Here is a 14165-nt window from a genome sequence, read left to right as displayed (position 1 = left end):
GGAGCCCTCCCCAGGATGGTGCTCCACCGAGAGATCTCATGATGGTGGCCCACAGAGTGACCTCAGAGAACGCAAGTCATCGTAGCTTTATGGTGTCAAATTCCTTAAGCTTACAGTGACAACAGTATGGGGAGGGTGTATTTGTCCCACGTTCGTCACTCTTCATCTTCCTCCCTAGACTCGTCGTGAACCCTTTGTCTTGGTGCTGAGACAGGGCCTCACTGCCTCAGTGGAGTCTCTCTTTATGTCCCTTCGTGGTGTGTTTGGGGAGAGAGTTAGGAATGGTCCAGAAAAGGCAGAGAGGGGAGGCCCTGAGATGAGAAGCTCCTTCCTCCACAGCCCTCTCCCATGAGCCACTGTTGTCCTCCAGGCAGACATTTGGCCCCTCCACTTCCCGTGATCCAAGTGGGTGGGGAGATCAGGATTTAGGGCTACTTCTTAGGCCCAGATGACCTGGCTGTGGACGTGGATGAAGCAGAGGGAAAAGCAAGGGCTGGGAGTCAGGTGGAGATGATTTCCCCCCCACCCCGGGGGCTCCAGGTCCGCTTTGTTCATATTTTGTTTTGCTTTCATTTGTTTTCACAATCCGGGACGGAGAACTCTGGAGGCTGGGAGGGATGGACCCCGACTGCAGAGAAGCAGAGGTCAAGACCCACAGTCCACAGCCCAGGCTGATGGCTGACAGGGGAGAGGGTTCTGATTCTCCTGTTGGCCGTCTCGGGAAAAGTTCACGAGGAGTCTGTAGGAGAAGTTGAAGGAGGATGGATTTATCCCCCAGCTCCTTAGCTCTCCTGCCAGACCCCAGGTGCCCTCTTGGACCCCACCCCACTGCCAAGAACCCCTTCAGTCAAGATCGCCACATCAGCTAGCCAGACAGACACTTACCGCCGGCCTTGGGCGCAGGACAGCTGAGTTGACTTCTCTGGGACGAGATCCGAGAGGTGGAGGGCCAGGGAGGCAGCCCCCTTCCCAGCCACTGGGTGTGGTTTTTCTCCATGTCCTCCAACCAGTCTGACCTCCACTCCCACGGGGGCAGGGAGAGGGCGGAGTTCAGGAAGAGGTCATCCCGGGGGGAGGGAGGTGACAAAGCATCTGTCAGGGAGGGTAGAGGTATCTGTGGAGGGTTGTCCTTCACCCTTATGGACCAGTTTAGGGCAGAAAGCTTGGGGCTGCTTAAGGCATACACCCAACCCTAGACATAACCCAGCCCCGCTCGGTCCATCACCCCCAGTGGCCACATCCACAGGAGCCTCCGCCCCAGGAAAAGGAAGATGTCCGTTGGTTTCTTCAGAGAGAACAGCTTGAACTCTTTCCTCCTAGCCCAGCCCTGGCCTTCTGTCCTAGGTAATCCTTGCTCTCCTATCTGCCACAAGCCTGACTGCTTTTTTGGGGGTGCAAAATGTAGAGTTAGGGTTCGTAAGATGGGTCCAGGGGATCTAATAGAGTGTCTGAGGAAGGTCACTCCAAAGGGCCATGGGGAGCCCTGACTACTTTCTGTTGACTTGGGGATGATGGTCCCACCTGCTAGACACGTGAAACAGGCAGCCCAGTCACTTCCCACCCTGCCACACACAGGACAGGAAGAAGGCCTTGAAAGCACAGGGGGACGCATGCGAGAAAACAGAACTTCCCACAGTGGGGACGAATCTGAGTCACTGGGCTGGGGAGCAACCTTTCCTGGAGACCCACATCTAGTAAGAGGGTCCTGGAGGTAGCAGAATGGACTGTACACTTGGCTGCCTCTGGGATTGTAACTTGAACAATTTATCCTTGTTCTGGTAGGTGACCTTGAGCAAGCTAATAAAGCTGTTGGACTTACAGTTTCTTCATTTGGAAAAGAATGACAAAGAATATTCTTCAGAGAGTTGCTGTTAATGTTGAGTGTATGTAAAGCACTTGTCACAGTGCCTGGGACATAGTCATCCCTCAATAAAAACTAGCTGTTTGGGCTTCCCTGGTGGCGCAGTGGTTGAGGGTCTGCCTGCCGATGCAGGGGACGCGGGTTCGTGCCCCGGTCCGGGAAGATCCCACATGCCCCGGAGCGGCTGGGCCCGTGAGCCATGGCTACTGAGCTTGCGCGTCCGGAGCCTGTGCCCCGCAACCGGAGAGGCCACAACAGTGAGAGGCCCGCGTACCGCAAAAAACAAAACAAAACAAAAAAAACTAGCTGTTTTAGGGATGACGACGACGAAGACAATGCTTAGGATGCTTTGCCTCTTGGTTGGGGAGAAGCTGTGTCCACTCCAGGGGGTGGGGATGAGAAGTAAGACAGTGATCTCACGTACCTGTGAAGACGCAGTCTGCCTCCCTGGGCTCCAGACCAAAGCCAAAGCTGTCCGCAGCCACGGCCAGGGCCCGGACGAAGTGGGCATCGGCGAGGAAGGAGCCATCGGAGGAGCTGACCAGGCTGGCTCTGGCGCTGGGGGCGTTGTCCTCAGAGGCTGAGCCCCAGCCGTTGGCCAAGGAGCCCTCGCTGGGGGTGGGTGTGGGGCAGGGCCGAGGTGGGCACAGCAAGCCACTCACCTCGGACCCCACGCCCCCTCCAGGCCTGCCCATGTCCGCTAGCTCCGAGGCCGTCGGGACGCTGATGTAGCCATAGGTGATGGGGGGTGAAGGAGCCCTTGGTATTGGAGAGACACTGTTCCTAGGAAGAGGCGAAACGGGGGATGGGACGCGGTCAGCGGGGGGTGGGGCGTGGAGTGGCAGAAACAGCCCCGTTGAGGAGTGGAGGCAGCAGACGGAGGCATACTCCCGTCTCGCGCTCCTATCTGTATCCTCTGGTTCCCCCTCTGGCCACTCACCTGGGGGTCTCCTCACCCTCACTGAGCTCCAGGCACAGGGCCACCTCCTCAGGGGTCAGCACACTGTCCTGATCCTCCCCCAGGGACGACAGTGATGAGCTGGACAGGCGACTGGATGCTGGGCTGGGACCAGAGAGGGAAGAGGCCTGGGGACTGGAGGGGCTGGGGGGGCCGGAGGGGATAAAGGCGGGGACGGGGGCTGCTGGCAGTGGGGGGCAGGAGGGGGCTTGGGGCTCCACCGAGTGCCTGATTGGGGTAAGATGGCAGGATGGTTAGTGCCGTGCTCCTGGCCCCTGCTACCCCTCCCCCAGCCCCGTCTACGCTCAGCAAACACCCCACACCCCCAGTGCCCCGCCCTGCGTCCTGACCCCATGCCCTCTTACTGGGTCTGTTGACTCTGAGTCGGGGATCCACGAGGAGGGAGGGGTGCTGTGGGGGGAGGGTGAGTCACCAGCTCACTGGGGGAGCCGAGGAGCTGTGGTCCCAGGGCCCGGCAGGCAACCAGGGCCCAGGGCACAGCTCCTGGGGAACGACAGGCTGGGCGTGAGATAGCAGAAACCCCGTCAGCCCCGGGCCCAAGTTTGCCTGTCTATCCAGCCCCTCAGAGTCCTGTCCGCACCCAGCCAGCCTCCGCAGGGACAGGAGAAGCCCACACCCTGCCTCAGCCTCTCACCTGCCTCGCAGCGCCCTCCTCTCACCTGGGCTTTGGGAAAGGTTCTTGGAGCCTCTGTTGCCCAACTCACAGGCCCAGAGCTCCACAGGGTGGCTGGCCCGGAGCAGCGGGGAGCTGTTGGCCTGGTGCAGCTCTGCAAAGCAAAGAGTCGGTGGCTGGAGGCCAAGCCTGGGTGTGCCTTGCAGACCTCAACCACAGGCTCTATCTTCAGCTTGGTCATCCAGTTAAGCTTTAGGGTTCTTGAACCCAGAGGGAAGAGGGAAGAACCTGTCTCCATCCAGGCAGCTGTGATATAATGGAAGGAGCACTAAGCTTGGAGTCAAAACACCTGCACTCATAGCCTGGCTCAGCCACGTATTAGCTGTGTGACCTCAGGTAAATCCATTAACCTTCCTGAGCCTGTTTCATTTGTAAACAACCACTGCAAAGCATGGTTTGGCCAGTTAACTAAAAACAGATTGGAAAGTTCCCGGCACCTAATAGATATATTAAAAAACAACTTTATTTCTCTTTACTGTACACATTCCAATTTCCTCATCTCTATACCCTCACATTGCTACCTACTCTCATGAATTTTGGCTCCGTGAAGGCAAATACTCCTTCTTTTCTTGGAGAGGATCTGTTAATTTCCACTTCTCACACTGCAAATATCTCACATGGCTCTGGATAGTCTTGCCCTGATAAACCCAAGTGTCTCTCACTTGGAGAGATGGGTTGGGCTGTCAAGTTGAGCTGAATGAGGAAGACAAAACCAGGGAGCTCCAGACCATGTCAGGTGTGAAGGGAGAGAGTCAGCTGATGGGAAGAGGAACTTTAAAATAGGAAGATGTGTTGGTCTCATCCAGGGAGGCAATGCCCTGCCCGTGGATATTCAGTACGTGTTGAATGAATGAGTGAATGGATGGATGATATCAGAGATGCAGGTTTAAACACAAGGTGAGAAGAATCATGTACAAGATGGCAGCTATCATCAGGCCCATGTGGCCACTTAGGAGACAGGGCTCTGAGTGAACTGTGACAATACAGAAGACCTGGCCGTGTGCAATGACTTGGTCGGGCCAAAACCAAAATGGATCTCAGTTTAAACCAGAGAGGAGCAGAATAATAAAGGGAAAAGGATTTTCCCAAGACCAGGAACAGGAGAACATCAAGCAAAGGAGAAAAGAAAGAGCCTTCAGGTTAGTGTCACATGATCAGAAGCCCAGTTAGGAAAGGGGACCGGAGACCAGGCAGGACTCTCAAGACAGAGCTGTCTAGTCAGTCTGATTTCAAAGATCTGGGACAGGTTCAAAGCAGGGACAAGGCATTCATCAAGAATCCATCTGGACCCTAGGAATCCATGTACAGTAGCCAGAGTTTCTGAGCCACTGGGATGAAAAGCCACACAATGGCTAGACTTCCTCCATCAAAGTTTCCTTTTCCAGTTTGGCTGGTTTGGTTTTTACTCATTTCCTTTAATTGTCATATGACCCAAGGAGTCCTGGAGGGCAATTTTGGGTGCTCCAACCCTGCTCTCATCACCTTTGTCTTTTCTTGTGCCTGGCTTCTTGACTAAGCTCAGAAATGGGGGCACCTGTTGTTTATGTTGGGTTGTGTGGAAAGGGAAGGAAAAAGGCCATACTCATCCCTGCTCCTATCATTTCCTCTAAAGGATTCTGGTAACAAAACCCCCCCTCCTTCCACCTTGCTTGGAATTACTTGAATTTAGTTCCAATATTATTTGAATTAAACTATACAGTAAACATGTTATCAGGGTTAGGTGGAATCTTGTTGGGCACACCTGAACTGCGATAAATATTTGTTTGAATTAATTATTTAATGAGGCTATTCAATGTATTGATGATATGTACCAGCAAAGTGAACTGAGAATAAGATATAATGGATTAGACATGGGACACAGCAGTTGTGAGACTATTAGTCACAGAGGAAAAAACCCAACTAAGGTCAGATAATAAGAAAAAGGGGGCTTCCCAGGTGGCGCAGTGGTTGAGAATCCGCCTGCCAGTGCAGGGCACACGGGTTCGATCCCTGGTCCAGGAAGATCCCACATGTCGTGGAGCAACTAAGCCTGTGCGTCACAACAACTTAGCCTGCGCTCTAGAGCCCGTGAGTCACAACTACTGAGCCCGCGTGCCACAACTACTGAAGCCCGCGCGCCTAGAGCCCATGCTCTGCGACAAGAGAAGCCACCGCAAGGAGAAGCCCGTGCACCGCGACGAAGAGTAACCCCCGCTCGCTGCAACTAGAGAAAGCCCGGGCGCAGCAACGAAGACCCAATGCAGCCACAAATAAATACATAGATTTATTAAAAAAAAAGAAAAGAAAAGAAAAAAGAATAAGCAAGTCAAGGGGGTAGAGGCCACTGAGAGAGCCTGCCAGTTTTAGAAGACAAGGAATCAGCAGTCTTTCGGACTAGCTGACAGCAGTAGAGGAGCTCCGTGCCTCTGAGATCTTGCTGCTGGTGCAAAGAGCCAGAGGTAGGCCAAGTGTCCACCAGCCCAGGGGAGTCACTGTTCTCAGCCCATCCTGGGCAGTGGTGGGGTGGGGCCGGGTGAGGAGAAAAGGGGTGCAGTGAGGACCTAAATCTCTGAGTGAGGTTAGGAAGCTTCATCTCAGAATCGGAACCTTCTTAAGAATTGAGTGTAGAAAATCGCTCACCTTTTGTGGGGTAGTGTTAATGTTCTCAGACAGGGTATACATTATATTCAAATTAGTGTAGTTATCCATGGAAAAGCTCGTTTTTAAATGAGACTTCTGTAATCTCTTTTTAGCTGGTATTTCATTATCACAGATGATTTCTAATGCAATAGCTCTGAGGCAAACCTGGAAAGGATGCCAGCTAATATTGAGTCATAAAATTCTGGATATTGGACAAGTTCTTAATTATTCTGAATCCATCTTTGTCTTAATAAAAGTTGGATTATATCCACTTAACAAAACTGGCTAGATGTTGAACATTTATAAATCTTACTAATCAGTACAGCAGGCTCAGGAAGACAGCAGAGTGCAGACAATATTCAGAAACAGGAGAGAAGAGTCAGCGAGAGAACGGAACTTCCCAAGGGCACTCCCAGCGAGACCCAGAGCAGCCTTTGGAAGCAGACCATTCTGGTTTCAAATGTGAGATCTGCAGCTTATGGACATGGAGTTTTGAACAAGTTACCCAATTCTGATCCTCTTTCCCAATCTTGTAAAATTAGAGAAATAGCACCTAGCTGATATGTTGTGAGGATTAAATGAAATAACAAATATAAGTAAAGCACCTCACATAGAGTAGTTGCTAAAGAAACAGAGATTATAATTATTTCTCTCTAGAAAGTCAAAGCAGGTAGCCGGAAGTCAGGAGAAAAATCTGGACAGAAAGGAAATGCTCATTCTCTGGGAAGCCAGTTGGAGGTGGGTACCTGGGCAGACCCATATATCGTGCATGTACATAGTACATATGGACACAGTGCGTAGTAGAGAGATCACGAATGCCTGAGGCTTCGGGCTAGCACTGGTTACACCCCTCCAGGTTCTAGAATTATCTGTGCACTGGTCAGGCACTTTCATTAGACTTTGAGCTCGTAGAGAGCAAGGATTATGTCTCTGTGTCCCCCGTCTGGCATACAGTGGTGCTTATTAAATGTTTGCTGAGTTGAGCTGGCTGCAGAAACAAGGCTCACTACTGGTGTGGCAAAACTCAAGCAAGAGCACGGTGTAAAGAAAAGCTAAGGCCAGCACACTCTGGGCTGGGTACGTGGCGATAGGCGTCCATCAGGACAGGCTGTGAGTGGGGTGCGGCCCACACCCAGCGTCGAGGCCACCCCATGCTCTCTCCTGTCCCCCCTACCACCCGATTCAGGCTGTCCATCCTCCCATCCTTACCCTGCTTTTTTTTGGCCTTCCAAGCCTCTGCAGGGGCCAGAGACAAGCGCGGAGAAGAGAGGCCCCTGCGGCCGCAGAGGCTGTCTGAACTGGGCCAGGGACTGGAGAGCCTGGCCAGCTGGGGTGTGAGCCGCCTGGCAGCTGGGGCCTGGGGACTTGGCCGGGCTGGGGGGCTGGAAGGCAGCTCATTGATGAGGGAGCCATAAAAAGTGCTGGTGTCGGGAAGCAGGGGCACACCGGGGCTTCGGGGATCCCAGGAGATCACTGCAATAAAAACGACAGGAGGAATTATGGTGAACGCATTCCACCCATGCCCCCCGCCTTCTCCAGCCCTGGGACCCCTGCTCCACTGCCAGGCCCACCCCACGCCCTCGGGACATGCTCACAGGAGCGACGACTGTCTAGTGGGTCCCGGGGGTCTACTCCCAGTCGGCTGCTGAGACTGCTGCTGCTGCTGAGGTCCCGAGAGCCAGAGGTGGAGCGCCAAGTGTCTGCCAGCCACGGGGAGTCACTGTGATCCATCCTGGGCAATGGAGGGTGGGGTGGAGGGAGAACAAGATTGGCCAAGACCTCCAGCTCAGCGGGGAGCAGAAGGGGTGGGGTGTTATTCTCACTGCTTTTCAGCCCCTCACAGCCTCCTTAAGGTCTCTGATCTGCTGTCCCAAACTCAGCGCCGCTTTCTTATCCTGGGATCAGGGGAAGTCCAAGTTGCCCAGAGCTAGGAGGTATCAAAGAGAGATAGCTATGGGCTGAGACAGAAAGAACACAGACCTGGAGCCAGATCCGCTGCAGCCTAGCTGTGCAACCCTGGGCCACTCAGTCTATTAGCCTCTCTAAGTCCCCGTTTCTCCATCTGTAAGATCGCAACAGTAAGGCCTTCCTTACAAGGCTGATGCTGTAAGTTGAGATGAAGAAATGTGAGATCACTCAGTCAGCAGAGCAGGAGTTTGCTACCTGAATGTTGGCTTCTCTCCCTCTAGCCTGGTTCCCTTTGAATGGGACACCATGCAGCAGGGATCAGACCAAAGCACTTTTCTGCCTAAAACATTCAGTGGCTCCCATTTACCAAGATAGAGCCCAGCTGCCTAGCGTGGCTAACAGGGCCCTCCTTGGTCTGGCTTCCAGCTCCTCAGTCTGTGCTCTGACCCATCCCACACAGTATGCCCCAGCCAGACCAAAAGGCTTGTCTTTCCCTGTGAACGCAACAGGCTATTTCTTGCTGTTCCCTTTGCCCTTCCCCGTCTAACTGTCAGGGTAAATGTGAAATCTTCTTCCTCCCATAGTTCCCCCCAGCCCCTTCCTTGTACTTGTACATGTTTCTGCACTCCCAACTCTGGATTGCATTCATGCTTGCGTGGCTGTCTCTGCTAGATGGAAGCTGTTCTAAAGGAATGAATCAACAAAGTGATTGGAGTGGAATCTCCCTCAAAGAGAAGGGATGAAGCCCCAGGGGAGCCAGAGAAAGTTCGGGGCAGAGCAGACTAAGCCCAGGAGGTAGCTGGAAGGGAAAGACCAATGAGCACAGAGCAACGCAGGAGCACAGCACCAGCCAGCACAGAACCTTGCTCTGGGCCGAGCAACGGACAGCAAAATGGTAGAGCTGGATGCGTCTCACACACAGTAGGTGCCTGATAAATTCCTGTTGAAAGGTGCAGACCTGGAATGTGAAATCTCCCAGAGGAGATCTAATGAGATAAAGAGCAGGAGAAGGTGGGCAGAGATGAAATGGTTATTTAGTGTAAAATTCAGCCAGTAGGAGAAAAAAGGATGTTTTCTTTTTTGGTGTCGTGTCTCATAATGGGAGACTTGCTCTGGCAGCCAAACGCGCTTGGAGCAGATGTACCTGCAGGCGGGCTCCCTTGCTGAGAACAAGGAGTAAGAATCCATCACGCGAGGGCAGAGCGCCCTCTGCTGGAACTGTGGGTGGACTATTGCGAAGGAAAGATGCCTCCGTGGGTAGGTGATTTCCTGTACCCAGAGGGACTACTAGGTAGATGCTGAGTGTACAGAGCAAATTAGAAATCAGACTGGTCCTCCTGTGCTAGTTATTCTCCACCTAGCAGAATGAGTCAGCAGGAGAGTGCAGTAAGTATTAAGGAGAGCTTGGTAACAAGAGCCCTGGATTAGGAATTCAGAAGGCAGCTACTAGCTGTGTAGCCTTGGGCAGTCACTTGAGTCATGAGTCTTCAGTTTACTCACCTTGTCAAGTGGTGTGATAGGAACATTAATGAAAGAGAAATTAATTCTCACTTGAAGTTCAAGGGAAATTCAGGTACTTGGATGCCAAATTGCCTGGCAGGAGGGGAGACTAGTACTCTGGCCCGTTCTCCATCCCAGCTCCACTGTCCCTCGGGCCCCCCTGCCCCTCCCTCGCCTCAGGCCCTTTCGTCTCTCACCTGTGTTTTAAGATGGCATCCTCACTGGTATGTCTGTACAGACCTGGGAGAGGGCAGGAGGAAGGGTCAGCCCAGAGTCTCCAGCACCTGGCTAGCGGTCTAAACCCCTGTAGCGTTCTGGCTGGACCCAGGGAAGGCCTGATCACCTGGGAGTCCACTTCACCTTCTCACCTGGGCCCAGGTGCACCCCAGCTCGGCGCCGGCGGTGGATGCACACGGCGGTGCCCAGCAGCAGCAGCCAGAGGACAACACCCCCGCTGGCAATGACCTCTGGCCGCCTCAAGGCCGCCCTCAGCTGCTCCAGGGTCCACGGGCCGTGCGCACTGGGTTCCTGGGCAGCTTGCTCCATGGCCTGCTCTGTATGGGAATTTGAGCTCAGGGGGAGGGGGCGGCCGAGGCAGTGAGGGTGGGGCAGACGAGGGGGAGGAGCCGGAAGCGAGAGCGGGGAGAGAGGAAGGCGGAGATGGGGCTTGAATGGGTCTGGGTGGGGCCGGTGGGCACTGTCCTCACCTAAAAGGAGGCAGACAGGGCTGCTGGGCTTCCCAGCCCCAGCCCCAGTGACTGCGGCCACTTGTACGCAGTAGGAACCTGGCATGCGGGTGGCGATCTCCAGCCGGGTCTGCTCGCCTGCCACCGTCCAGTTGGCCGGGGGGAACGAGGTGTTGCCCAGGCTCCAGACCTGAGGCGCAAACAGAGGGGAGCTCGCCCCCTGGCACCATCCCAGCAGCTCAGCCCTTCCTCTTGCGGATCAGACTCCGGGCGTGTGGCCACCCTGTCCCGCCGTTCACCTGGGGACGCCCCTCGCATGCACCCACACGTCCTATTTCCTCCTCCCCCCACAGAGTGGGAGAGACTTCTCTCTACACCGACAGACGAGGGACAAAAGTAATCTGCTGAAATAGGCGTTAGACCCGTGGTTCACAAATGTCAGCGTGCTTCAGGATCACTTGGAGGATTTGTTAAAATCCAGATTGCCGGATCCATCCCCGACTTTCTGATTCACAAGGCCTGGCAAAGGACCTAAGGATTTGCATTCTAACAAGTTCTCAGGTGATGCTGACTTTGCTGGTCCAGGAACCACCCTCTGACACCACTGCCTTAGAAGCTGAGAGTCAGACACGGCCTGGTTTGATTCCTGTTCTGTTTCCCGCACCTGTGACCTTAGCCTCACTTTCCATGTCCGTAAACTGGGGACAATAACCCAGGGTGGACTATGAGATGAAATGAGATAGTGTAAGTAAGTGCTCGGCAGTGTCTGGCAGACAGCAGGGTCCTTGCCCAACAACAGTAAGTTTCCCTTGCTTCTCTGCCCAAGTACCATTTCTTAGTGCCCAGAGCAAGTGTCTACAGGACACCAGGGAAGAGGTATCTCCTGGCACCACTAGGAAGGGGTGTGTCAGTTTGTGCAGGGTACCTGGTAGCCACGGATGACGCCATTGTGGTTTTCAGCAGGTGGTGGGACCCAGCTCACGAGGACACTGCCGTTGCCAGGTTTTAGGGTCACCTCCCGGGGAGGGGCACTGGGCACTGGGGAGGGGTTAGGGAGAGAGGCTGTAAGGGATGCTGAGGGAGAAGGCTCTAGGGAAAAGAGCTAGAATGGGACACAGGGTCAGAGCCATACTGATGAGACTAAGAGCCTTTCTCAGCTCTGCTTGCTGAGCCAGGGCAGGAGGGAGCCCAGGGGTGGGACCCACCATCAGCCCGCTAGAGTGGGACCAAAAGGGGCTGGGGGTATATTGTTGGGTTTTGGGGGGCATCTGTCCCTGACCTTGTTCAGGCAGCCTCAGGAGCAGCACGTTGCTGTCGGGGCCTTGAGCCCGCCCGGAGGATGGTCTCACTTTGAACTCGTAGTCTTGGCCCCATTGGAGGCCCTCAAGCTCTGCGCTCTGCCAGCCAGCCAGCAGGGCCTCTGCCCACGGGGCTCCCTGGCCTCCGGGGGCAGCCTGGGTCCTGAACAGGGCCGTGTAGGACTGAGCAGGTGCAGCAGGGCCGCTCACCTGGGAAAAAGCCCAGAGGGAGAGGAGGGCTCAGGGCTCTCGTGACCAGCCCTTTCTGGAGCTGTGATGGGCTCCAGCCCAGGTCCTGGGCCTCACCTTCCAGCTGAGCCATACAGCAGGACCAGGCTTGGTGCCCTTCGCGGGGCCTGGGTTCAGCAGGGTCACGTTTTCCAGCTGAATGCGCACAGCCAGAAGCTCCAGGGGCTCCTTGCGGTCCTGGGGCTCTGTGGGGAGCACAGGGCTGGGATGGGGCCCATAGGCCAGAACGAAGGAATTGAGGGGTGGAACATCCCTCGGCCCCAGAGGAACCAGAACTTGCAGCTCACCCAGGTGGAGAGCACTTCGATTTCTATTCTAGGACGGGGGAACCACCCCTACACGGGATCCCCGCCGCTCTGACCCTGATCCCGGGTTCCGCTCCCACCTCCCCTAACCCCAGCCAAAACCAGACCACACCACCCTCACTGGAGCCCCCGACCTTGGCCCTGACCGCCCTCCCCTTACCTTGGACAGACACCCTGGCTGCCCGGCTCTCCCGTCGGCCTGCACTGTTGGTGGCCACGCACATGTAGGTCCCTGCGTCACTCTTCTCTGCTCTTGTCATCAGCAGGGAACCTCTGGACACCTGTCAGGACCAGGTGCGTTGTGAAGTCTCCCCGCAGGGGAGGGCCTCTGAGTGCGGAGGGAAGTCTAAGGCCTCACCGCCTCCCCTTCCTCAAATTCTGCAGGGGACGTTGGGCCAGGGGGCGGGTCAGTCCCTTGGGTGTGCACAGCTGTGGCCAGGACAGGGTGAGGCGTGGGGAAGGGGGTTACACTCACCGAGTGCCGCCCTGGCTGCAGGGCCAGGGGTTTCCCATCCTTCCACCATGAGACTATGGGCTCTGGGTGGCCCCAGGGCGGCCCACACTGCAGAATCACCTGCTCGCCCACTGTGGCCACCGCGTCCCGAGGCTGGACCTGGAAATCTTCCCGAAGGACTGTGGGGAGGAGGGAGGGTCGCAGAGGGCGGGACCCAGTTCCTACATCCAGGTCCCACCTTGGCATCTCCCAGCATTCTGCATTACCTACCTTTCCACTGCCTTGAGCTCACTCTTCAGAGCCCCACCTCCCCGGTCTCCCATCTAGGACCACCCCCAACCCAGGTCTCCCTGCCCAGGGCTCACCAGCCACAGACAGCCGAGCGCCCCGGCTGACTGCCGTGCCCAGCCGGTTGCTGGCCTCACACGTGTAGACACCCAGGTCTGTGGACAGGGCCTGGTCATCGTGGGCACGTCCCCGGGGAGGGGGCCGCATCAGCAGGAGGGTTCCGTCAGGTAGGAGGTGGTGAATGTCTGGGGGCACCATGCTCAGGGGATGCCCATTCAGCAGCCAGCGGATGGTGGGAGGTGGCTGGCCTGAGGCCTGGCAGCTCATCTTGGCCGGGCCAGGGCCCTGGAGCAGCTGGTCCTCGGGGTGGACAAGGATCTGGGGTGGGGAGTCCTGAGCCATGCCTCCTGGGAGAGGAAAGGAGGTGGAGCCCAGTCTGACTGCAAATAGGGCCCCAAGTCCCTGCACGCCTCATCTTCCTCCTCTTGCCTGAAGATCAGTTCCCAAATAACATGCTAGCTGGGAGGGGAGAAGGCCAGCGTGTGCGCGTGGCACCCAGGTGAGGGCCGGTGGAGCTCTCATTCTGTCTGTCTCACACTCAACATCACCATCATCATCATCCTCACCATTGTCTCTGGTACCCCCCACTGCAAAAGGGAAGCAAAGGAGCAAGGGGGTCTCCTCCCTGCCTTGGCCAGGCCTCAGATCAACGGAGCGGAGCGTGGCCTAGGAGTGGGGAGGGCCACACTCACCTGTGACGAGCAGAAGCAGGAGAGGCAGGGGCTGACGGGCCCCAGGAAGGCCTCCTCCTCCAGAGCCCATGGCCGCCCTCAGGCCTCTGTCCTTGTCTGTAGCACTTTGTCCTACTGCTCTGAGCTCACAGCGGAGGGAAGGAGGGGCGGGCGCAGCGGTGCTGGTTGTTTGTGACCGAGACTCTGCCCCAGGAGGGAAGCGGCTTTGAGGAAACCGATGCTTCCTGCCTGGCCCTCAGTGCCTTGGAGAATTGGGAGGAGACCAGAGGAGAGAAAGTCTCCGACCCTGATCCTTTAGTCATAACCTCTGACTCCAAGCCCCGCCCTAGGGTTTATCTTGTGATCTAGTCTAGGATTTCTTAGAAGTAATCCTCAGCCTAACCTGTTTTGATCCTTTATCCCAAGCCTCCATTGGACCCTTGAATCTCAATCCCAATCCTTTGGCTTCCAAGCGACCCCCTGCTAGAGTGGCATGAAAACCCAGAGGTGGAATCTCAGGGCACAACATTCTGAAGCTGAGGGTAGAGGAAAGCAGGCCCCGGAAGCCAAGTGCGGGGAGCAAGAGTGTCTTGTCATGCCCCGGCCCATTTCCC

At 55.7% G+C, this 14165-nt stretch overlaps 1 protein-coding gene across 3 annotated transcripts; it reads right to left on the bottom strand.

Annotated features, from left to right (window-relative positions):
- Nucleotides 1-72: 72 nt before the first annotated feature.
- ROBO4 (roundabout guidance receptor 4) lies at nucleotides 73-13843 on the bottom strand. Of its 3 annotated transcripts, none has more exons than XM_081239030.1 (18): nucleotides 13573-13843; nucleotides 12898-13227; nucleotides 12554-12711; nucleotides 12239-12359; nucleotides 11831-11958; nucleotides 11506-11734; nucleotides 11152-11264; nucleotides 10248-10416; nucleotides 9909-10094; nucleotides 9738-9780; nucleotides 7728-7864; nucleotides 7342-7605; nucleotides 3500-3607; nucleotides 3185-3323; nucleotides 2802-3047; nucleotides 2286-2644; nucleotides 886-1092; nucleotides 73-739 (listed from the first exon to the last, which is right to left on the bottom strand). In XM_081239030.1, the coding sequence occupies exons 1-18, from the start codon at nucleotides 13640-13642 to the stop codon at nucleotides 729-731; spliced, it is 3018 nt and encodes a 1005-aa protein (XP_081095156.1). In that variant the 5' UTR covers nucleotides 13643-13843; the 3' UTR covers nucleotides 73-728. The 3 variants fall into 3 exon arrangements, with proteins under 3 accessions (XP_081095156.1, XP_081095157.1, XP_081095158.1); XM_081239031.1 differs by having other exon boundaries at nucleotides 3185-3230; nucleotides 13573-13841; XM_081239032.1 differs by lacking the exon at nucleotides 3185-3323 and having other exon boundaries at nucleotides 2802-2924; nucleotides 3475-3607; nucleotides 13573-13842.
- Nucleotides 13844-14165: the final 322 nt, after the last annotated feature.

Source organism: Mesoplodon bidens (assembly GCF_964165515.1).
Source record: "Mesoplodon bidens genome assembly, chromosome: 7".
NCBI lineage: Eukaryota > Metazoa > Chordata > Mammalia > Artiodactyla > Ziphiidae > Mesoplodon > Mesoplodon bidens.
The sequence above is the reverse complement of the archived record's forward strand: the minus strand, read 5'-3'. Positions and strand labels throughout refer to the sequence as shown.